The sequence below is a fragment of the Phyllobates terribilis genome, unplaced genomic scaffold (assembly GCF_046119375.1).
Source record: "Phyllobates terribilis strain yellow unplaced genomic scaffold, ASM4611937v1 Scaffold_5__5_contigs__length_657084704, whole genome shotgun sequence".
Taxonomy (NCBI): Eukaryota; Metazoa; Chordata; class Amphibia; order Anura; family Dendrobatidae; genus Phyllobates; species Phyllobates terribilis.
In genome coordinates this window covers 610,520,091-610,544,896 of record NW_027362765.1, presented here as the reverse complement: position 1 = coordinate 610,544,896, position 24,806 = coordinate 610,520,091, and the positions used below count along the sequence as shown (strand labels likewise).

The 24,806-nt window shown below is 45.9% G+C and overlaps 1 protein-coding gene across 2 annotated transcripts in view; it reads left to right on the top strand.

The window, feature by feature from the left end:
* Positions 1-24,806, top strand: part of ADK (adenosine kinase) — a 355,225-nt gene that overhangs the window by 262,460 nt on the left and 67,959 nt on the right. For both annotated transcript variants that reach the window (XM_073686078.1, XM_073686077.1), the window contains exons 8-9: positions 8,526-8,561; positions 17,569-17,683. In XM_073686078.1, coding sequence (XP_073542179.1) covers positions 8,526-8,561; positions 17,569-17,683 — 151 coding nt within the window. The remainder of the gene's footprint in view (positions 1-8,525; positions 8,562-17,568; positions 17,684-24,806) is intronic.

Below are 24,806 nucleotides of genomic sequence, written 5' to 3'. Positions count from 1 at the left end.
TAGGCACTTGCGGGGCTGGCTGGAGAAAGGTGAGCACGGGTACCACGACAGCGCCGTTTACTTGTGTCCAAGACCGGGGGAAGTCTCCGAGTACGGTACTGATCATTTCTTCCCTTTCCTCTGCGGGTTGAGGGTTTCCTTGATCTTCTTCAGGGCTTTGCAGCTTCTCGGGACACTTCTTCAGGTGGTCTCCGGAGACAATGGCTGTGGTTTCTCCTCCATCCTTACTGATTACGCAGATTTTTGGGTTCTCATGGCTTGATGGCAGTACGGTGTACGGGTCCTTCTCCCACTGGTCGTCCAACTTGTGGAGCCGCCTCTTCCTCTTCAAGACCTGCTCTCCAGGTACCAGGGGAACAGCGGGAGCATACTGGTTATAAGCCTTCTCTTGCCTTTCTCTAGCTTGAGACAGACTTCGCTCGACGCTCTCCTGTACTTTCCGATACTGCTGCTGCCGTTCTGTATCCCAGTCTGCCTCTGGCGAGGTGTCCTCAGGCGTCAGGACTCCCATATCCAGGTCAATAGGCAGCTTACCAGGTCTTGCTCTCATTAGGTAAGCCGGGGTACAGTTGGTGGAACCTACAGGGATGTGGTTATACAGGTCCACCAGATTGGGCAGTTTCTCAGGCCACAGACTGCGTTCTTCCAGGGGCAACGTTTTTAGCAGATCTATCACCACCTGGTTCATCTTCTCGCAGAGTCCATTGGTTTGAGGGTGATAGGGCGTTGTTCTTATCTTCTTGCAGCCATACAGGTTGCAGAACTCCTGGAAGACCTCCGCTTCGAAGGCTGGTCCTTGGTCTGTCAACACTTGGTCCGTGTACCCGTGTGGACGGCAGAAGTGCTGCTGGAAGGCTCTAGCTGCTGTTTGAGCCGTTAAGTCCTTGACCGGGACCACCACCAGGAACCGGGAGTAATGATCTACGATTGTGAGGGCGTAGACATACCCAGATCTGCTTGGAGCCAGTTTCACATGGTCCAGGGCTACCAGTTCCAGTGGCTGTCTGGTGATGATGGGCTGCAGGGGGAGTCTTCTGGCTGGCTCGGTCTTTTCTTCTCAGGTGGCACGGGCCACAGTCTCTGCACCACCTCTCGATGGCTCCTCTCATGCCTACCCAGTAGAACCGTTCACGCAACAAGAACTCCAGCTTCTTCCATCCGAAATGCCCTGCTCCGTTGTGGTATGCCTCCAGAACCATAGCCGCGTCTCGTCTTGGGACCACTACCTGCCAGGTCAACTCATGTGTTCGAGAGTTAACCATTCTCCGGCACAGCTTCTCCCTGTAGAGGAACAGCTTACTTTTCTCCTTCCACAGTTGCTTGGTCTCCTCCGCAGCATCTGGGTCAAGACGGACATCGGCCTGGGTCAGCATTTCCTTCACCAAATGGACTGCGGGATCACTGTCTTGCGTCTCCGCCCAGTTGTAGTGGGGCAAGGGATTGAACGTCACGGAGCGCCTGTCCTTCACACGGTGGGAATACAGGGTAATCCCATGACGGTGGAACGCAGGGAGCTCAACTTCTTCCAAATCTTCTGGATCTTCCCCTACGTCCGGTAAGTTCGGCATTCTAGACAGGGCATCCGCGTTGGCATTTGTGCGTCCTGCCCGGTATTTGATGGTGAATTCAAAGTTGGACAGGCGGGCCATCCATCTCTGTTCCAGGGCACCGAGCCTTGCAGTGTCCAGGTGTGTCAACGGGTTGTTATCCGTGTACACAGTGAATTTGGAGGAGGCAAGGTAATGCTTGAAACGTTCGGTCACTGCCCACACTACTGCCAGGAACTCCAGCTTGAATGAGCTATAATTCTCAGGGTTCCTCTTCGTGGGCCGTAGCTTTCGTAGCTGGCGTAAGCGATTACCCGTTCTTTCCCTTGCTGGATCTGGGACAGTACGGCTCCTAGCCCGATGTTGCTTGCGTCCGTGTGGAGGATAAAGGGCTGGCTGTAGTCTGGATATGCCAGGATTTCATCCCCCGTGAGGGCCATCTTCAGCTGGCAGAAGGACTCCTCTTCCAGCTTTTCCCACCTAAAGGGCGGCTTCTGGTTTTTGGCTTTCCGAGATTGACCTATCAGGAGGTCCTGCATAGGGGCTGCCATTTTGGTGAAACCGGGAATGAATCTTCGGTAGTAGCCTACCAACCCGAGGAACTGCTGCACTTCCTTTACGCTGGAGGGTCTTGGCCAGTCCTTAATCACGGTGATCTTATCAGGGTCAGGAGCCACTCCGTCAGCACTCACAACGTGTCCCAGGTACTGCACCTTTGGTTTCAGGAGGTGACACTTGGAGGGTTTCACCTCTAGGCCGTAGTTTGCCAGAGCTTCAAACACTTCTGCCAGGTGTTTCAGGTGGTCCTCGTAGGTCTTGGAATAGACGAGGACATCGTCCAGGTATAACAGGACCGTCTCGAAGTTCCGGTGTCCCAGACAGCATTCCATCAACCGTTGGAAGGTTCCTGGTGCGTTGCAGAGCCCGAACGGCATACAGTTAAATTCGCTGAGACCCATCGGGGTGGTGAATGCGGTCTTCTCCCGGTCCGCCTCTGCTACAGGAACCTGCCAGTACCCGCTAGTGAGATCCAAAGTAGAGAAGAAGTTAGCAGATTTTAATGCAGCTAAGGACTCTTCTATCCTTGGTAACGGGTACGCATCTTTGTGTGTGATACGGTTGACCTTCCTGTAGTCTACACACATTCTCATGGTGTTGTCTTTCTTTTTCACTAAGACTAGTGGAGCTGCCCAGGGGCTACAGCTGTCCCTGATTACCCCAGCCTCCTTCATGTCTCTAAGCATCCCCTTGGCGTGTTGGTAGTGTGCCGGGGGTACGGGTCAGTATCTCTCCTTTATGGGAGGATGGTCTCCTGTGGGGATGTGGTGTTCTACCCCCTTTACTCGCCCGAAGTCTAGCGGGTGTTTACTAAACACTCTCTCGTACTCTCGAACCATCCGATGGACTCCCTGTTTCTGGTGTGAGGGAGTGGAGTCAGTACCCAAATGCAGTTGCTGACACCAGTCCTCCATTGGTTTCTTAGAGCCGTTACCTTCCTCTGGTTGAGATGGAGGCAAGGGTTCCACGGCCTGTACAGAGTTCTGGTTGATGGTGAACAATTTGGCTAGCGTGGCATACCGGGGCAGGTGTACTTCTCTCTCCCCGATATTTATGATGCGAACGGGCACCCTCCCATGGCGTACATCGACCACCCCCCGTGCTGTCAAAATGGTGGGCCTACTGTCTGAGTAGACGGGTTCTACCATTGCTTGGTAGTCTCTACCTCTTAGACCAATAGCTGCCCGGCACCAAATCATCATCTCACTTTTTGGGGGCATGGCAATAGGGAACGGGTCATTCTCACGCTACCTATCTCACCACCAGATAGTTCCACCTGTTGCCGCTTCATCAGTGCCCGGATCTCTTTTTGGAGCACACGCTGCTGGCCGGAACTAGCGTTCTTGGCAACCTGCTGTAAAATGAGAATCACCTCTGCAAGACAATTTTCAATCACATTAGTTCCCAAGGTTATTCTAGGGTGACTCTCATGACAGTCTATGTCCACTATAATCAGTCCTTGTGCCGCCAGTTCGACTTTACCGATCTTAATGGTCACCTCTTTGAATCCCACCTGCGGCACGGGCTGACCATTGCTGGCGATGATACTCAGGTCGTCATCTGGGTAGCGGGTTATGTCCGAGTCATTCCAGTACTGTTTAGAGAGCACGTACGGGATGGTGGTCACCTGTGACCCAGTGTCTAGTAGGGCACTCATAGGAATGCCATCCAGTACCACAGGCAAGATTGGACGTCCCCCTACGTATTTATCACGCCAGTTTGATGGGCCTGATGGTCTTATGCCTGGGGGTTGGCCCTCTACCCCAGGTTGTGCCCGTTTAAATGACAGTACCTTGCCACATGTCCGGGTTGATTGCGGCGGCGGCAGATGGGTCGTCCGTCCTCGTTGTATCTGTCGCTGGGTCTTCCTCTGGCCGGTGGGGTCCTCCTCAGTCGGCGCCACGGGACGTCCTCCGGTCCGGATGCCAGCTGGATCTTTCCTGGAGGAGAGACCTGTAAAGACTGCACAGTTCTGGTTAGCGCGGCAACGCTCTTAGTCAGCTCTTGGACCTGATGGTGCAGGTCTGTAGCCGGGTCACTGTTTAAAGCCTGCGCATCAGCTCCCACAGGCCCTGCAGACAAGGGCGCCGTCTCCTGGTGGTAAGTGATAGCAGGGCGCCTGTGGGTCACAGCGCCACCTGGTGCCGGTTCTCGGAGCACCCGGATGGCTCTGTCCTTGAACTGTGCAAAGTCCAGGTCAGGGTCCTGTAAGGCCATTGCCCGCAACTGGGTTCGGTGGGCATTGCACAGTAGACCCTCAATAAATTGTTCAGTCAACAGCTTATCTTCATTTCCCACGCTGTCAGAGTCTGCCTGCTTAATGGCTCTCAGGGCCTCTTGTAGGTTTAAAGCATAGTCTCTTATACTCTCATGTGCCCGCTGTTTACACCCGTAAAATCTGAGCTTTATTTCGGCTGAGGTGCGGGTATCAAATGTGTCTTTCAGCCGGGCTAGTATTTCTCTGACAGTCCTCTTCCTCCCAGGTGGCCAGGACTTTACCTCCCTTTGGGCTGCCCCGATTAATTGGGCAGCCAGGATGCTCACTTTTTGCTCTTCTGTGAGGGGGTACACCTGGAAGAGGCTATCCAGTCTTTCTCTAAAGTCATTTAGAGTATGTGACTCCCCTGAGTACTGGGGTAACCAGGTTGCCCCCGGGATATAGAGCATGGTGAATGGCATGACTGCTGCAGCGGTTGCGCTGGTGGTGGCTGTGGCAGTGGAGCTCCCCTCGGTATCCGGCATCCTCCTCCCCCCTAGTGGACCGTGGCCTACCTTGCGATGCTCTTCTTCCGTAGGCCGCGGCTCCGCAGTCGTTCGTCGGGGTTGAGGACCTGGCGTCGCGCTCCGATGACGTCAGCATCGCTCTTCCTCCCTTTCAGGACCTTGCGCAGCGTCAGAGCGTGGGGCGGAGCTTCGGATCTCGCGCGCTTTCGGCGTCCACGCCCCTCTTCTTCCCGCGCGGCGTCCCGAAGATGGCGTCCGAAGGCGGGAAGCAGCTGCGGATGGCGGGAAGAAGGCAGAAGACGGCGGGAAACGGTCCAAGATGGCGTCTGATGGCGGGAATCGGCTCCGGATGGCGGGAAACGACTCCAGACGGCGGAAAACTTCACCACAGGTAAGTATAAAAGTCTCTTTTTCAGGCACGCAGTACCCGGTGGTTGCGGGCACGAAATCCTGCCGACTACGCCAAAGTTGACGCGCCCCCTGGGCCTGTGTTGTGCAGGGGAACCCGGAACCGGGCCTTTTGTAGAATGCTGTAGTCTCCGTGTGGCGGTGACCCGGTCCGTGCCCAGGGTGGTCAAACCAGTGGCAGTCTTAATGTATAGCAAATGTCCGACTACGCCACCCGTGGATTGCGGTCAGTGGGGACCGCCGCTGCGCTGCCGACCGCTGAGGCTGATGTTGTTTGCGCAGCCGAGTATGGGATAACTCCCCACGGGAGAAGTATTGCCTCAGGGCAGCTAATGTGAGAGATGATGGGAGTGATGGTGTGAGGGTCCCAGTGCTAATGGTGCTGGTGCGGCAAGGAATCACAGAGACGTGAGGTGCAGTTCAGGGTCTTTACTGATGGTACAAGGCAGACCCTCCCGGGAGTACTGGCTAGTATAAGGGGCCTGGTCAGTCTGCAAGCAAGCAGGAGTTCCCCTGGCCAGGTGGAGTTGTAGGCCTCCCCGTTTATCTGCACTCTTCCTGGCTACCTTGCTGTCAGCGGTTACAAGTAGCCCACGTCCCTGAGTATACCTTGTAGTGCTCACCCGTATGGCTGGTGACTTGGGGCCTTCTGTTAGCCTCCGCTCCTAGATGGCAGCGCTGGTCACTTCTTTGTGACTGAGCCTCCGGGCTTCTATGGCCAGAGGACCTGGAATCCCCTGCCGGCTGGTTTCTGCTGCTGGGTATATATCAGTCCCCACAGCCTCGGACTCCTGTGTCCGGTTTTAGTAACTTCAGCCAGGGCGAGCTATATCTCTGCTCACAGCCCCTGGCCTTCTGCCTCTGCTCCTACAGAGCTCCTGATGTATCTTTTCCTGTGTCTGGAACTTTACTCCAGGCTCTGACTGCTCTGCTTGTTCTGCAGGCTCTGTCTCTCTTAATCCCGCCCCAGACCCAGTTTATAAGGGCAGATTCCTCCCCTCCCAGGTCTGGGCGGGCAGTGTTGCATGCTTAGGGCTCCTGACCAGAGAAACCTCCCACTTGCTCTCAGACATAATATCTCTATTACTGTGGCAACCAGACCCCTGGGGTGTCACACCTTTTCCAGGTGGGATGTTTCAACTCTTTCCAAAGATGCTCAATAGAATTTAGGTCAGGGCTCATAGAAGGCCACTTCAGAATAGTCCAATGTTTTCCTCTTAGCCATTCTTGGGTGTTTTTAGCTGTGTGTTGAGAGAATAGGTTTATGGATTACTACACTGTGTAAATCGTTGTCGCTTTCAATTAAATGGCAATTTTTTTTGATGGCTATGTGTATTGCATTATCCATAGGGCTGTTATTAAAGTTAAAAATAAATTTGTGATCTGTTTTGTGATTATTTCTACTTTTCTCCTCTTATGTTTCAATAACATATCCTTTGTTGTTTTCTCCACTTTTTCTGGTTTCATTAAGAAGCTTGGGAGGATACCCTCTTCGCAAAAAAACTATCTTTTAATTCCTTAACTTATAATTTGAAACTTTTGGTCCATTAGCGCAGGAAAAGGCTCCCTTAAGTTAATTAAACATATCCAAGAATACCATGGATAAGACCCAAATACATTGCGATTTGTGGGTCTAGAAAGGGTTAAATATCCACCACAAGGAGGAGACCATAATAACATACTATTAAGAAGTAAATGGATCATGAAAACATCAGCAAAGGGCCTTTTAGGTTTGAACGATAGGTTTGACCTGTCTATGTTTTTATAAGATATAGGTTGTCTATATGATTTTAAATGTTGTGACAAAAATGTTTGATTGTATTAATGATGATTGTTATTTGCATGGTGAAGTGTGGAAGCGCTGGACCGCCCATGAAGGGGAAGCACTCCCGTGTCACTATTCACCTGGAGCCATAGAAGCGCCAGACGGGCACGAAACGGCCGTAGTCCACAAGCTTTCTCTGCATCCCCCTGCGTACCTCATTGATGTCCCGGTGAGATCTGAATAAAGGACTTTCTATTTTTAAAGAATGGCGAGTGTCTGCTCTTTTTTACTTTTCAAAAGACATTTATAATAAGTACATGGAATTTCAAGGGTGTTGGTTAAAAAAAACCTTTTGTATCTAAAAAGTAAACTTGAGATCAGAGAGAGCTGCTATTAAAGGGCTTTTCCCCACGAAAATACTACATTTTAATTAATAGATCTCTTAATAATAAGTTTCACAATTGGATGTGTTTTTTAAAAAAATGTTCCTGTGCTGAGATAATCTTATAAATGTGCCCCTGCTGTGTACTGTGTAATGGCCGTGTCTGACCGTACAGGAACATGGTCTGATCATACCACAGCTCCTGGGCAGGGGAGGACGCAAAAGAGTATACAGACATTACAGCAGGGGATCACAGCTGATTCTTTCTATGAAGTAAAACATTGTTTAATAACAGGCAGGGAAATGTTTTACCTCACCAGAAGAATCAGCTGTGATCCCCTGCTGTAATATCTGTATACTCTTTTGCTCCCCTCCCTGCCCAGGAGATGTGGTATGATCAGACCATGTTCCTGTACGGTCAGACACAGCCATTACACAGTACACAGCAGGGGCACATTTATAAGATTATCTCAGCACAAGAACATTTTATTTAAAACACATCCAATTGTGGAAGTTATTATTATTCCAAGATCTATTGATAAAAATGTTAATTAAAATAAACTTTGGCGGAAAACCCCTTTAAATCAGGAACTATTAGATTTGAAACTGAGACCCTGAGGAGATGGATCAGCTGCTGGCGCTGTGAGTTCAGAAGTTCAGCCCCCAGCAAGCCCACCAGGGTATTTATCTCCCCATAGAAATTCCTAATTCACACCCGGCAATGATTGTAATTTGTTACCACTCTGGAGCACCTAACTGGAGAACATAGGTTATCCTTGGGAACATAATGTACCAATTGAAATTACTTTCTTAATATGTGAGAATAGAGCTGAACGGGCAGTGTCCCCCACATTTATCTTCATCTTTCATTTCTAAACTCCTAAATTTTTGTGGTGAATAAATCACATCTATATTTGTGTCCACACTCCACACGTACACGATTTACTATGGAAAAGCTAATTCATTTTTGTTTGCAAGTCTCCCTGTATAAAGCTGACAAGTGTCCTAAATAGTGGAGTGTCCCGCTTCAATAGAAAAGAGGGAAAAATAGTTTTTAACCTTTTATGAGCATAGTGCACTTTAAATTAACCCTTGTCATTAGGTATCATACCTGAGTTAATAATATTGTCTATCATTTTAGGAAGCTGCTGCTTTTGCTAAAGAGCAAGGATTTGAGGTAAGTGCAGCAAGAGTCCTATTAAATAAATGCAAAAACTGCAACAGATTAGGGGCTTTTTTCGATTTGTGATTGGGCGGGCTGTAGCTCTCATGACTAAACTTTAAATGTGTGACATGTAATGACTTTATTCCTTTACAATTGTTCTTTAGCCATCCTAGCAAATTGGTGCCCCAATGTTATTGGTTCTATCAGCCCCAAATGTTAATAGTACGAGCTGAATATCAAGGCTAAGCTGTAGGAATGGGAAGGAAAACTCCATTCTGTACAGTTGTATCTTGATGGCAGCCATGAGGTCAGGCCTCATAGTTACTGGATTATTGGCAGGTTCAATAAAAAACAAGCGAAAAAACTTCATGTACATAAGCAGCTTAAAGGGAATCTAAGAAATGACATATTGTTTACACTTGGTTTTTTTTAAGCTTTTGTAAAATAAGAAAATGATTTGGTTACTTTACTTTTATTAAAATAATGCAGTTTCTCAATCTGCACATAGACATTAAATTAACATTGGTGGATCCCAACCACAATTGGTGCGGGAGCAATCAAATTGTCACCAACAAGGAAAACGTAAATGTAACCTATTGGATTTCAGCATGGAAGCTTCTTTGCTCTGCACGGTCTGTCCTGTGTTGTAGAGTGACTTTTCAGCTTGTGTAGTGTACAGGGTTAGCAGTCAGGAAATATTTATAATTAAGTTGAGCCGATGGTTAAAAGGTCCTGTTGTTTCTTCCCTTATTTCCAGTGCAATTTTTTTGCCGTAATTTAGTCGTTTTCAAAAGATCCGAGGAAAACCCTTATTCTCATCAGCCTAATGATATTGTCTTCTGCTGATGAGCAATGTGCTGCCCACAGTTTTCTGCCATCAGAAAGTCACAAATTATGTTGCATGTCATTATTGCACAAAAATGTGAGTCTTCTAGCTTTTTTATGCCACGCTTGCCACTTTTGAAAACTAGGTGGAAAAGTGGAATGGGATAGTTGTGCAGATAAGCTGTTGACAAGATTTTTGAATTGTTTTTTTTTTTTTTGAGTCACAAAAATAGATGCAGATTTCACTTCAGTTAGGAGGTGGTGTAAAAAATATTACTTCCCTTCATACCACCCCAACGGAGGTGAGAAGGACCATGTTGGCCTTTGTTGTGTGAATAGTCTATCACTCTGTTCATAAGATGCACAAGAAATTGTCATGGACACATAAAGTTCCGTGCAAAAGTTTTAGGCACATGTGGGAAAAAATGCTGAAAAGTAAGAATGTTAATGTTATTTTTTTGTTGTTGTTAATTAACCCCTTCACCACCTTGCTATTTTCCGTTTTTTGCTCCCCTTCTACCCAGAGCCATAACTTTTTTATTTTTTCATCAATATGGCCATGTGAGGGCTTATTTTTTGCTGGAACAGTTATACTTTTGAACGACACCATTGATTTTACCATATAGTGTACTGGAAAATGGGAAAAAAAATCCAAGTGCGGTGAAATTGCAAATAAAAGTGCAATTCCACAATTTAGTTTTTTGGTTTTCTATTTACTTTTTTTACTTGCATCAGTAGTCTTAGGAGACTTGAAGCTGGCAATCATCCAATCGCTTGTGCTACACATAGCAGGGCTTCAGACATGCTATGTGTAGCAGAAATCATCTCCTGTGAGGAGATCTGCAATGAAAAGCACAGGAGTCTTCTGTGATCCCTCGGCTGTCATGCCAACCCATCGGCGCCCCGCGATCATTTGACAGGGTTGCCGATGGGTGGGGGTTTGTGACGCACAACCAGTTTTCGCGAGTTAAATGCTGCGGTCAGAGATTGACCGCGGCATTTAACATGTTAATTGCCGCAGGTAGATCGCGATTCTACTTGCTGCTGTTAGGGGCACATGACATCTGATCAAATCAGCTGTCATGTGCTGGGAAAGTTGCGAGCTCAGCTCCGGAGCCCACATTAAAGGGAGGGACACGACCTATGACGTACATATACGTCATAGGTCATGAAGGGGTTAAAGGGAACCTGTCATATAAAATAACGCTATTAACCTGCAAATATAGGATGAATCTGCAGTTAAATAGCATTCTGACACCGTGCAGTCGCAACACTAAGAGCTCTGCTGCTAGGAGAAAATTAACTTCATTCCTTTCGGAAGGCTTGCTCTTTCAGTCACAGGGTGGCGCCGACACTGTTTCTGTCACCACTATGTCCCGGCACTGACTGACAGCTGACTCCTCATTAGGGTTGGCTGTCAGTCAGTGCCGGGGGTGCGATTACAGCTGCCGCTCCCTAGCGGGGCTCTTAGTGCGGCTGTGCAGGGTGTCAGAATGCTACCAACCTGCTAATTAATCCCATATCTGCAAGTAAATAGAATTCTTACATGACACGTTGTCTTTAAGAAAATGCCAAGTGAATGAACAAAAGAGAAATCTAAATCTTATCAATATTTACTATGTCCAAGTAAGTGCATGCAAAAAAAATCAGCAAAACAAAAAGAACAGAGCTTCATTGAGTAACACCTCCAAATAGTAATATGCATATTATAGCTGAGCCTCATCTGGAAAGTCATGCTAGGAGCAGAACATCCAAAAGTGTCTGTATATAGTGGTGTACTCGTAGCAGCTGAGATCTCTTCGATATCCTGATTGAGGTTCAGTTTATCATAGTCTTGATGCAGTGTTGAGGAATACTTGGATTGTGCTTCTCTCATATTTCATCCAGAGTTTTAAATTGTGAATAGAAGACTTTATTAAGGATGTATAAAATAATATGTCTTAGGGACAAACTGTCTCCTTCGTCAGGTAAGTTAGACCAGGTAGTGGAGCTCAGGCAGAGTATTCACAATTTTCTCTGTATCGACACCCTTTGCCTTCAAAATAGCATCAATTCTTCTTGGTACACTTACACATAGTTTTTGAAGGAACTCAGCAGTAAGATTGTTCCAAACATCTTGGAGAACAAACCTCAGATCTTCTCTAGATATCGTGCTGTGCAATTTTTTTTATCTCTTGTAGTCCCAGACAGACTGAATGATGTTGAGATCAGGGCTCTGTAGGAATATAACGTCACTTCCAGGACTCCTCGTTCTTGGTGACATTGGCTGTGTGTTTGGGGTCATTATCCTGCTGTAGAATAAATTCGAAGCCAATCAGATACGCCTTTGATGGAATTACATGATGGGTAATTATCTGCCTGTGTTTCTCAGCATGGAATACAGCATTAGTCTTTATCAATCTCCAACTCTATTTTTTTATATGCATCCCCAAACTTGCCATGGACTTACACCATGCCTCTCTGTTACCTGTTGCACACTCATTATTCTACAACCTTTCGGTGAGTAAACTGCCTTCTGTAACAGCCCAATATATCACGTATTGACTCCTCAGTCCAGAACACCTGTTGCCATTTTTCTGCTCTTTAGTTACTATGTATTCATGTATATACCGCTTTCCAAATTATTATGTAATATGGATTTAAAGCATAACTGTCGATTTAATTTTAATTTCATAAATCAATAGTACACATAAACATAAGCAACTTTGTGATATGTCTAATCAGAGAAATCTGCTTCTTTTTCTGCCAAAATTGATCAGTCATTATCAAAATTCTCAATTCTGATGTAAAATCTGTATTCAGTGAAGACAGACTTTCCCATTACTGAGATAGGAGATGGCAGTTGCTATGGATACAATTCTCTGTAGATGGCAGAAGGGAGGAGCTAGAGGTAGCGCTCCTCCCATTCTTATTTACATAGATTCTCATCAGTAAAAGCTGTCACCTCCTCTCTCAGTAATGGGAAAGTCTGTCTTCCCTGAATACAGATTTTACATCAGAATTGAGAATTTTGATAATGACTGATCCCTTTTGGCAGAGAAAGAAGCAGGTTTCTCTGATAAGATAGTTTACAAAGTTGAGTTTTTTTTTCATGATTACTTTTAATTTATGAAATTAAAATTAAAACAACGTTTACACTTTAAGTGTCATAAAGATGTAATTTTTTTGTTTTTAACATAAACTCGTCGATGGTATTGGCTCGGGGCTTTTTCGATCACTGAAATCAATCTCAAACACTTGAGATATTTAGTTTGCCAATTAAAGGAATCCTACTTATAAAGAACGTTCCACATTATTAAGCAGAGCACAATTTTCAAGCAATATGGGAAAGAAAAACAATTTCTCTGCTGCTGAAAAGCATCAAATAGTGCAATACCTTGGACAAAGTATGAAAACATTAGAAATTTCGCGGAAATTTGAGTGTGATCATCATACTCTGAAAATATGTGTCTGACAGATCACAGATGGTGTCTTGTCCCATGACTTGGGAATCATACAGACCGTATTGTATTATCATTGTGTTGTGCTGATATGTTGTAATGCAATAATGTTTGCCCTCTTTAGAAGTTTGTCCTTCCTCTCTCTCCCTGTCTCTCTGATGTAGCTCTGATGTCAGTAACCCCTTCCTTCTTTCTCATTCTTCCTCATTTACTGTTTCTTTCATTCCTCTTAGAAGCCCATGTGTTTACAGCTCTGGTCAAGAAAGTCTTTTTTTTACCCATTGTATGTGTGCATATCTACAAGAATTCAGCTGGAAAATAAACTTTCTTCTGAAATCTTAATACGTGCCTCCTACAGTTAAGTTCAAGCTATCTTAGGACATCTCTCTGTATGAGTAATGGTTGAAGGAGAGAGCCTAGAAACCATATCTCAAGCGCCCTACACTTGCAGCTTAGTTATGGAGTCAGAATAGATGGTTTATGCAGATAAAGGCATAATGAGAAAGGTTTCTGCCAGACAAATTCATCGGATTAAGAGAACAGCTGCAAAAATACCATTACAAAGCCGCAAACAAATATTTAAAGCTGCTGTTGCCTCTGGAGCCCTGCAAACCTCAAGGTGTAGGATCCTCCAGAGGCTTGCAGTTGTGTATAAACCTACTAATCGGCCACCCCTTAACATGCTCACAAGTAGAAACTGTTGCAGTGGGCCCAGACATACATAAAGACTAATTTTAAAACAGTCTTGTCTACTGATAAGTGCCATGCAACCGTGGATGTTCCACATGGATGGAGCAGTGGATAGTTGGTGGATGGTGACCATGTCCCAAGAAGGCTGCGACTTCAGCAAGGAGGTGGCGGAATCATGTTTTGGGCCCGGAATCATGGAGAGAGAGCTCTTAGGTCCTCTTGGGGTCCCTGAAGGTGTGAACATGTCTTCGACACCGTATATACAGTGGGGAAAATAAGTATTTAATACACTGCCGATTTTACAAGTTTTCCCACCTACAAAGAATGGAGAAGTCTGTAATTTTTATTGTAGGTACACTTCAACTGTGAGAGACAGAATCTTACAATGTGATTTTCTGTTTTTTTTTTTTTAATGATTTTTACATAATTAATTTGCATTTTATTGCGTGAAATAAGTTTTTCATACAATAGAAAAGCAGAACTTAATATTTGGTACAGAAACCTTTGTTTGCAATTAGAGGTCGGACGTTTCTTGTAGTTCTTGACCAAATTTGCACACACTGCAGCATGGGTTTTGGCCCACTTCTCCATACAGATTTTCTCCAGATCTTTCAGGTTTCAGGGCTTTCGCTGGGCAACATTGAGTTTCAGCTCCCTCAAAATATTTTCTATTGGGTTCAGGTCTAGAGACTGGCTGGGCTACTCCAGGACCTTGAAATGCTTCTCACTGAGCGATTCCTTAGTTGCCTTGGCTGTGTGTTTCGGGTCATTATTATGCTGGAAAACCCAGCCACGACCCTTCTTCAATGCTCTTACTGAGGTAAGGAGGTTGTTGGCCAAAATCTCGTGATACCTTACCCCATCCATCCTCCCTTCAATATGGTGCTGTCGTCCTGTCCCCTTTGCAGAGAAAGACCCCCAAAATATGAAGTTTCTCCCACCATGCTTCACGGTTGGGATGGTGTTCTTGGGGTTGTACTAATCCTTCTTCCTCCAAACACGACGAGTGGAGTTGATACCAAAATGTTCTATTTTGGTCTCATCTGACCACATGACCTTCTCTCATGCCTCCTCTGGATCATCCAGATGGTCATTGGCGAACTTCAAACGGACCTGGACATGTGCTGGCGTGAGCAGGGGGACCTTGTATGCCCTGTAGGATTTTAATCCATGATGACGTAGTGTGTAACGAACGGTAATGTTTGAGACTGTGGTCCCAGCTCTCTTCAAGTCATTGACCAGGTCCTCCCATGTAGTTCTGCACTGATTCCTGACCTTTCTTAGAATCATCCTTACCCCACGAGGTGAGATATTGCTTGGAGCTCCAGACCGAGGAAGATTGACAGTCATCTTGTGTTTCTTCCATTTTCTAATAATTCTACCCACAGTTGTTGCTTTCTTACCAAGCTGCTTGCCTATTTTCCTGTAGCCCATGCCAGTCTTGAGTTGGTCTTCAATTTTGTCCCTGGTGTCCTTAGACAGCTCTTTGGTCTTTGCTATGGTGGAGAGGTTAAAGTGTTATTGATTGTGTGGACAGGTGTCTTTTATACAGGTAACGAGTTAAACCGGTGCAATTAATACTGGTAATGAGTGCAGAGTAGGAAAGCTTCTTACAGAAAAACTAACAGGTCTGTGAGAGCCAAAATTCTTTGGTTGGTAGGTGATCAAATACTTATTTCATGCAATAAAATGCAATTTAATTATTTAAAAATCATACAATGGGATTTGTTTTTTCTTTCTAGATTCTGTCTCTCACAGCTGAAGTGCCCTCTCCATTCCTTGTAGGTGGGAAAACTTGTAAAATCGGCAGTGTATCAAATACTTATTTTCCCCACTGTAGTTTTTTGACTAACCACTTTCTTCCATGATACAAAAAGAAAAACTGTGCTATCTGTAGCAAAATCATCTTCATTCATGACAATGTACCTTCTCATGCTGCAAAGAATAACTGAGTCATTGGCTGCCATCCTCATAAAAGGAGAGAAACTCATGGTGTTGCCACCATCCTCCTGTTACTTGCGAAGCTTTTGAGTATCCTCAAGCAAAAGATCTATGAGGCTGGGAAGCAGTTCACATCAAAACAGCACCTCTGAGAGGCTATTCTGACATCCTGCAAAGAAATTCAAGCAGAGTCTATTCAAAAACGTACAAGTTGAATGGATGCTTGAATTGTGAAGGTGATATCAAAGAAGGGTCCTATGTTAAAGGGGTTGTGCGGTACTTTAGATTACCCCCCATGTATCCCCCCCCCCCCCAGGTACCTAAGACTTTTTGTAAATACCTTCTGCTGTTGATAATGTCTATGAGCGGCGCTATCGGTGGCCGCTCACAGGCATCACGTGACCGCCGGCTCTGACATCCGCTGATGTCACGACAAGTGCTGGCAGCAGCCAGGGGTCACAATCTTCCTGGTTCTAGGTGGATGCCAGGCTGTGGGCGGGGTTACCCCCCGCACCACACCCGGCATCCACCGCGCGCTCTGCCTCTCCCCATTCATTGGGGAAGCGACGTGGATGCCGGGTGTGACGCGGGGGGAAACCCCGCCCACAACCCAGCAGCCACCGCGGGGACCCCAGTGCTGAGTGACGCCTCACTTGTCGTGACTTCGGCGCTGGGGTCACGTGATGCCTGTGAGCGGCCACCGATAGCGTTGCTCACAGGCATTATCAGCAACAGAAGGTATTTACAAAAAATCTTAGGGACCTGGGGGGAAAACATGGGAAGGGGTAATCTAAAGTGCCGCACAACCCCTTTAAGTAGTAACTTGGCCACTTAAGATGTTTTTGATTGAGAAAGCTTTTGATTTCAGTAAATGTGACTTCTAAATGCTGCAAATTCAACAAATGACCATTTTCAGTTCTTTACAACCTATAAAATGTTTATGAACTCTGTTGTGCATAATGTAATAGAGCATTTCTTTTTTAAATTTGAAAAGAATATGGTTTTCATTGAGTGATTTGTCCAATAAAATTAGATTCATGCTCTAATGGTTGACGATTTTAACATTATAATAACTTGGAAAGTGATGTAGTTGAGTCCCTTAGCCTCTCTTCCATGTCAAAAGTATGGTTTTTGGCTGCAATTTCTCATTGAATTCGAATCCAGGCCAAACTTTTCCGAATAGTAGATGGAGGTAGTTGGTTCTCACTGGTTTCTGCCAGTTCTGAGCTGGTGGCACTGCTAGCCATCTTAATATTTTTTTCTATTTCAAAGGGAAATAAGCATGATGTGTATTTCACTTGCTGCATTAAGTTTCCTTGGCTGACAATTTCATCTATGGTCCTCAATGTTGCCCATTTTTTGATGTCCTCAATGCTGAGAACTACAGACAGATACTTCTCTAACAGAGTGGCATCTGGCTCCAAATGTATTCTACAGCAGGACAACGATCCGAAGCATACAGCCAATGTCATTAAGAATTATCTTCAGTGTGAAGAAGAACAACAAGACCTGGAAGTGATGATACGGCCCCACAGAGCCCTCACCTCAACATCATCTAGTTTGTCTGGGATTACATGAAAAGACTGAAGGATTTGCACGAGCCTCATACACAGAAGATCTGTGGTTAGTTCTCCAAGATGTTTGGAACAACCTCCCTTTGCCAGGTTCCTTCAAAAACTGTCTAAAAGTGACCTAAAAAAATTGATGCTGGTTTGAAGGTAAAGGGCGGTCACACCAAATATTGGTTTGATTTAGATTTCTCTTTAGTTCATTCACTTTGCATTTTATTAGTTGATAAATATAATGATAAATATAAACTATTAATCCTTCTATATTTGAGAGCATTCTTACATTGCAGCATTTTTTTACATGCTGGCCTTAGACTTTTGCACAGTACTGTACATTGAATTGGTTTAAATAACTACATGTGAACAGCGTGGTACCCAATCGCTCTCAGACATGTAAAATAATAAAGGCAGATGGTACTCATCATTTCCTCGTTACATTCTTGCAAAGACTTTCAGGTCCGCTTTCCTGAGAATGGAAAACTGGAAAAGCCCTTTTAAATTAATTTTTTTTTTGTTCTATATAGTTTTTCTTGTTTTATATTTTTACATTTCCAGACTGACGATATCAAGGAGATTGCCAAAAAAACGCAGGCATTGCCAAAGGTTAATATGAAAAGGCCACGGATTGTTGTGTTTACACAGGGTCATGAGGACACCATCATGGCTACAGGTATGTTTTTTAATATGCACGGTACGGTGGCACATGAATTTGGGAAAATGTATAACTATTAAATACATCACAGATTTACTGATGTCATGTGAATACTTTTCTTAAAAGGTAATCTGTCACCTGTTTTCCCCATATAAAGTACCGCCAGCATCTTTCACCCCTCTGTTACAGCATTCTGGTATGCTGTATATATGTCCCCAATCTGCTCTGCAAGGCACAAAAAAATACTTTTTATTATACTTACAGACGGCGCAGTCCGGTCCGATGGGCGTCTCTGGTCTTGATCCGGCGCCTACTTTTTTCTTACGATCGCTGTCCTCCCTTCCTGTTTTATGTGGATGACACAACCTATGCCATCCACACAGTGTCCCACATTGCAGGCGCACTACTCTCTGTGCCCTGTAGAGGGTAGAGCAAAGTACTGTAGTGCGCATGCTCAGGGAAAGGCCAAAGAGTGCTCATAACCCATAGGTAAAGCCTGCGCATGTGCACTACAGTGCTTTGGACAGCGATTGTAAGTAGAGAGGAGGTGTCAGATGCCTGACCGAGCCGTCTGAATATAATGAAGCTCTTTTTGGGATCTGCAGAGTGGATTGGGGACATATATACAGCACACTAGAATGCTGCAAAATAGGGCTGAAAGATGCTGGCAGTACTTTATATGGGAAAACCTGGTGACAGGTTCCCTTTAAACTAATGGGACTCCTCACACATTTACCGTAATTCTGACAGTACATGCTGCAACTTGTGTGATGGTGCTCTCAAACAATATAAAGAAAGTCGTAAATTTTCTTGGTAAAATGTCATTCTTGGCAAATAACTTATTCAGTGTCTTTTCTTTTTTAAATGTCAGTAATACTAATCTAATATTTTAATCTCTTGTTCTCCTAACTCAGCACATTAAAATATACTTCCAAAAATGTAGCTTTTTATACTGTATAGCCATTATACTGTATGGAGGATTATGTGGGGCCATTATACAGTATGGAGCACTATGTGAGGCCTTTATACAGTATGGAGCAATGTGGGGCCTTTATACAGTATGGAGCACTATGTGGAACCATTATACTGTATGGAAGGCAATGCAGGGCCCTGTTGTACTGTATGGAGGACTATGTGGGACCCATTATACTTTAACTAGCACTTTTTGTGGCCATTATACTGTAAGGAGGGCTGTGTAGCGATAACAGTTGGATAATCATACTGTGATGGGGTCACCATTCTTTGTCAGGGGGATTGAGGAATAAGGGGATACAGTAGGGTCATTATACCGTGCATGTGGAGGTTACTGCGGAGGAATTCACTATGGAGGTGTGTTACTGTGTTTGGGGCCACCTTTGTTAGCATCATATTTTATTATCTGTATTATTCAAGATTTTTTTATCCTTTGTTATTACATATTTAAATTAGGACATTGAGCCATATGCTTTTTACTGCTCTTACATAACACATTATATTCCAATATTTTATTATAAGATTTATTCATTAAAAAATGGACTTTGTTTCTGGGACAACCCTGTCAAGTTTGTTTCGATATGAAGAAGTTCATCATTATATTTGATAAGGAAAAACTTCCTCAATTGTAGACATTTGTTTAAAAAATATTAAGATTGGCCCACGACTTTGTCCAAGCTTTTAATTCTGGCCCTGTGTGTATTTGAACTTGACATCCCTGTCCTAGAGGAAACACAGCACGGGATAATCAGTATGAGGGTTAAATGGGTCGACCAGGCCCAGACTCGGGTCAAGGAGAACTCTGCTAAGTATTAGTGATGAGCAAACGTGCTCGCCACTGCTTGATACTTGCCCGTGCATCACTGTGCTCAACAAGCTCGGCGAGTATTTCCTGGTTGCTCGGGCGGGAACTCTGGTCCCCTCCTTGCATGTTTGGTTCTCTTTAGAGAGCTAATGAACATGCAGGGATTGTCTACCACACACTGTAATGCCGTAGCCATGTTGGTTGTGGCATTAGTGATTGGCTGGACGCACAGCATCATCAGGTGTATATAAGACTGGGCAGCGCCATGCTCGTCACAGTCTACCCCGGAATCAGGCAGAGTAGGGAGAGATGCTGCTGCATCACGGAGAGATTTGCTTGTTTATAGTTAGTATAGGTATTCCACAACATATATCTATAATATCCATCTGAACTAACAGTCCTTCTGAGGACTAATCCAGGTGCATATAATCAGTGCTAGGCAGGCAGGCAGTGTATGTGGCCGACTGCAGTGCATATATCACAAGAGGCTCCATTCCAGTTCTGTCTGCCGTTGGGTCTTCCCGAGTCTGGTTGTTTTTTTAAAGACTCTGCCGATAACCCCAAAAAGGCCACTTGCACCACCTGCCAGGCCAGCATCAGCAGGGGTAGCAAAACTACCAGCCTGACAACCGCCAGTATGATCCGGCACATGGCAGCAAAGTACCCGACTAAGTGGACCAAACCCCAGGGTCCAGCAACAGTGTCTGCGGGTGACCCCACTGCTTGTTCAGCTGTTGTGCGTGCACGCCAATCCCCTGTCTATGGCGCATACCAAAATGCCTCCCGCCCTGCACATGTCATTGAACACTCTCAACTAGCACCATCAGCAAGTGTCCACATCCTTGTCCCAGCGCATCGTTCAGTTGTCCCTACCCTAGTCCTTGGAATGCAAGCGCAAATACGCAGCTAACTTCCCTCAGGCCACACTACTAAATTAACACATTTCGAGAATGCTTGTGCTCGGAATGTTGCCTTTTAGGCTCGTGGAGACGGAAGCTTTCTGCAACCTCATGGCGGCAGCCGTCCCTCGGTACTCGGTCCCCAGCCACCACCATTTCTCCCGGTGTGCCGTCCCTGCATTACACAAGCACGTGTCCCACAACATTAACCATGCCCACAACAACGCAGTTACTGGGACAGTTCACCTAACCACGGACACATGGACAAGTGCTTGTGGGCAGGTACGGTACATCTCGCTGACTGCACACTGGGTTAACATAGTGGAAGCCGGGACCCAGTCGGACCTTGGAACGGAACACGTCCTCCCGTCGTCGAGGATTGCTGACCCTGGGTCAATCAGGGTTTCCCACACATTCTACAGTTCCTGCATCTCCTCCTCCTCCTGTTCAGCATTCATCTCTGAAATTACCACATCAGACGCAAGCTGGAAGCACTGCAGCACTGCCTTGGCCAAGCGGCAACAGACTGTGCTGAAGCTAATATGCCTTGGTGACAAACCACACAATGCTGAAGTTTTGGACAGCTCTGAAAGTGCAGGCAGATCTGTGGCTGACACCGCTGAACCTACAGCCAGGCATGGTCGTGTGTGACAATGGCCGGAACCTGGTGGCGGCTCTGAGGCGAGGCGAGCTCACACATGTACCATGCTTGGCCTATGTGCTTATCCTCGTAGTTCAGCGGTTTCTCAAAACCTACCTGGATCTGCTTGTCAAAGTACGCCGCCTGTGTGCCCATTTTAGAAAGTCAGCTCCAGCTTCCGCCGCTCTTGCCGTTCTTCAGCAGCGTTTGCAGCTTCCGGCTCACCGACTGATCTGCGATGTCCCCACGCGTTGGAACTGTACACTGCAGATGTTGGGAAGGATTTGTGAGTAGAAGAGGGCAGTTGTTGACTACCAGCATCATCAAGGCCGTCTGTATTCAGTTCAGACTCCGCACACAAAACCTCAGTGGACATGGATGTCCGACATCTGAATCATCCTCCAAAACTTAGAGGACTCCACCAAGATGGTGAGCGGCGATGACGCCATATTTAGCGTCACCATCCTGCTTCTTTGTCTTCTGAAACACTCTTTGCCCTCAATTAAAGAGGATGCATTGCAGGCGGAGCACTATGAGATGGAGCAAGGAACCATACAGGGTGATTACACACAGCCCAGCCTCATCTCATCCCAACGTGGATTGGGTGACAATGAGGAGGAGGAAGAACAGGAGCTAGTTTCCTGCGCTACAGACGGTACTACCTGCACAACTGCCATACCTTCTGTTCAGTATGGATGACCTGAGGACAGGGATGAGGAGGAGGAGAGCATGGTCAGTCGTCCTCTTGGTGAGGACACGGAATTCTTGCCTCTTTGCAGTCTGGCACACATGGCTGAGTTTGTTACGCTGCCTTTCCTGTGACCCTCGTGTTGTCCAAATTATGGGTGAAAGTCGTCATTTAATGGTTGGTGACCCACGCTACAGGGATAACTTTGTCTCTTATTCCTTTGCAGGACAGGCCTAATAAAATGAGGCAGTACGAGAAGTCCCTTGTTGTTGAATTATTCATAAAATTTACATTTCGTTGGACAACCAAGGAGTACAGGCGAGAGAGACACAAATGCAATCCAGCAGAGGCAGGGGAACACTGTCAAAGTTCTGGGACAGTTTTCTCAGACCCTCCCATCGCACAGGCCCTGAGGCAGGGGGTTCTCTCACAAGGAGTGGAAAGTTTCGGAAGATGGTGAGGTAGTACCTTGCCGACCGTACCCACGTCCTCCGTGATTACTCTGTGCCTTATAATTATTGGGTATCCAAGCTGGACACGTGGCATGAACTGTCTCTCTACGCCTTGGAGATCCTGGCCTGCCCTTCTGCTAGCGTTTTGTCAGAGCGGCTTTTAGTGCCGCCGGTGGAATTATAACCGATAGGCGCATTCGCCTGTCAACTGAAAATGCTGGCAGGCTGACTCTTATAAAAATGAGCAAGGGCTGGATTGGGCCAAACTTCTCAACACCACCGAATGATAGCAGCGTAACATAAACTCAAATACAGTATCTTTTTTTGGGGAGGTCTAACTCTCTTCCCATGCACCTCTGTCTTCACACCCAGACATGTATATACGCTGTCTGATTTTGTCTATTTGCTCTTGTCCTCCTCCTTCTCCGCATCCTCCTCTTCCACCACCATATGTACCATATCAACATATCTATGTCTCTTGCAAGGGACATTGGAGTTCCTCCAAATTTTTGGCCTCCATTGCTTCACTGCATAGGCAAACACTATGGGAGACCCACTTCCTAATAATGGGAACATTGTTTTTAAGAGGCTCTCTGACTTCTGCGTCTCTTGCAAGGGGTATTGGAGTGCCTCCAATTATTTGGCAGCCCTTGCAGTCATTGCTGTTGTGATCTGCTACAAGCACTAAGGAAAGACAGGAGATCTGTCCCTACAGTAGAACTAAGCTAGATCCCTACGATGTAACGGGGAACCTGATCCTGCGATCAGACCCGCTAAAGTCCTCAGCTAGTCTGAACGAAGACCTATAGATGTGAGGGAGGGATCCCTACAAGAACTAGGGACTGGGAGAAAGATGGACACCTCCTAGCAGAAATTGTAGCAGAAAAAGACAAACAAACAACATAGAACATAGAGGTCAAAAGACCTAGCTAAACTGACTGAGAAAGGTAACAAAGCACCTGGCTAGTTTAAGAGTAGAAATTACAATGAAGTCCAGCAAGGCCAGAAGGGCGGAGCTGGATAAAATAGGCAAAAAAGGTCATGTGACCAGCATAATAGAAAAAACCTAACAGGAGAGTTCTAACAGTACCCCCTCTTCTATGAGGATCCTCCGGATCCCCTAGGCCCAGGCTTATCAAGAAACCTCTTGTGAAACGCTCTGACAAGTCTGGAAGCAGAAACATCATCCGCCCTCACCCATGAGTTATCCTCGGGACCGAAACCCTTCCAAGCGACGAGATACTGCAAATTCCCTCTATACCGTCTAGAATTAAGGATGCGGGAAATTTCATATTCCCCGTCCTCCACCACCGGAGGATCAGTGGCGTCTCTATCTGATACATAAGCTTTTTTCAATAGAGAAACATGAAACACCGGATTAATCTTCCAGGAGGTAGGAACCTCCAACCTAACAGCAGATTGGTTAACTACCTGAAGCACCTTAAAGGGCCCTACAAACTTGGGACCCACTTTTTTTTAGAAGGAATCCTCAACCGCAGATTCTTAGAGGACAACCAAACCATGTCACCAACCGTAAACAAAACCTCTTGACGTTTCCTGTCAAAGTACCTCTTAGATTTTTTGTTAGCCTCCTGAAGATTACCACGCACATCCGTCCAAACTCTTTCCAAATCACCCGAAAAACTCTCCTCCTCAGGCACAGCCGATAGCAATTTGGAGAATGACCCAAAAGACGGATGTCTCCCAGAACAACAAAAAAAAGGCGAACACCCAGCAGAAGAGGATGTATGGTTGTTAAGAGCAAATTCAGCAAGCGGCAGAAACTCAGACCACCCCTCTTGATTGTCTGCCACAAAACAACGCAAGAACTGCTCAACATCCTGGTTCTTCCTTTTTGTCTGGCCATTAGACTCAGGATGATATCCAGATGAAAATGACAAATGAACTCCCAACCTGTCACAAAAGGTACGCCAAAAACGAGCCACGAACTGAGGTCCCCTATCAGAAACAATGTCAGTAGGAACACCATGAAGTCTGACAATCTCCTTGACAAAGGCCTTAGCGAGTGTCTTAGCGCAGGGCAGTTTGATGAAGGGAACCAAGTGACACATCTTGCTAAAACGGTCCACGACCACCCAGATGACCGTGAAACCTTCAGAGGGAGGAAGGTCAGTAATAAAGTCCATAGCCAGATGTGTCCAAGGTGCACTAGGAACCTCCAGAGGGCAAAGCAACCCCGCAGCAGGAGTATGTGAAGACTTAGATCTAGCACACACAGTACATTGACGCACCCACTTAATGACCTCCTTCTGCCATCCAGGCCACCAAAAACTGCGACCCACAAGTCTCTTGGTCTCAGAAATTCCAGGATGACCTGCCAACCGAGACTCATGACACTCAACAAACAAATCTCTCCTAAAGGTCCTAGGCACAAACAACCTCCCATGGGGAGTGTTAGATGGGGCATTCTCCTGTGCTTTAAGAATCTCATCTTCCAAAACGGAGTCCAATGCAGCAATCACAACACCTTCTTGTAAAATGCTCTCCTCCTCCTCAGCACCGACCATGGGAGAAAAGCTGCGAGACTAAGCATCAGCTTTAACATTCTTGGTACCCGGGATGTAAGTAACGGAAAAATTAAACCGCGAAAAAAAAAGTGCCCACCTAGCCTGACGGGCATTCAAGCGCTTGGCAGCATCAAGATAGATCAGATTTTTATGATCA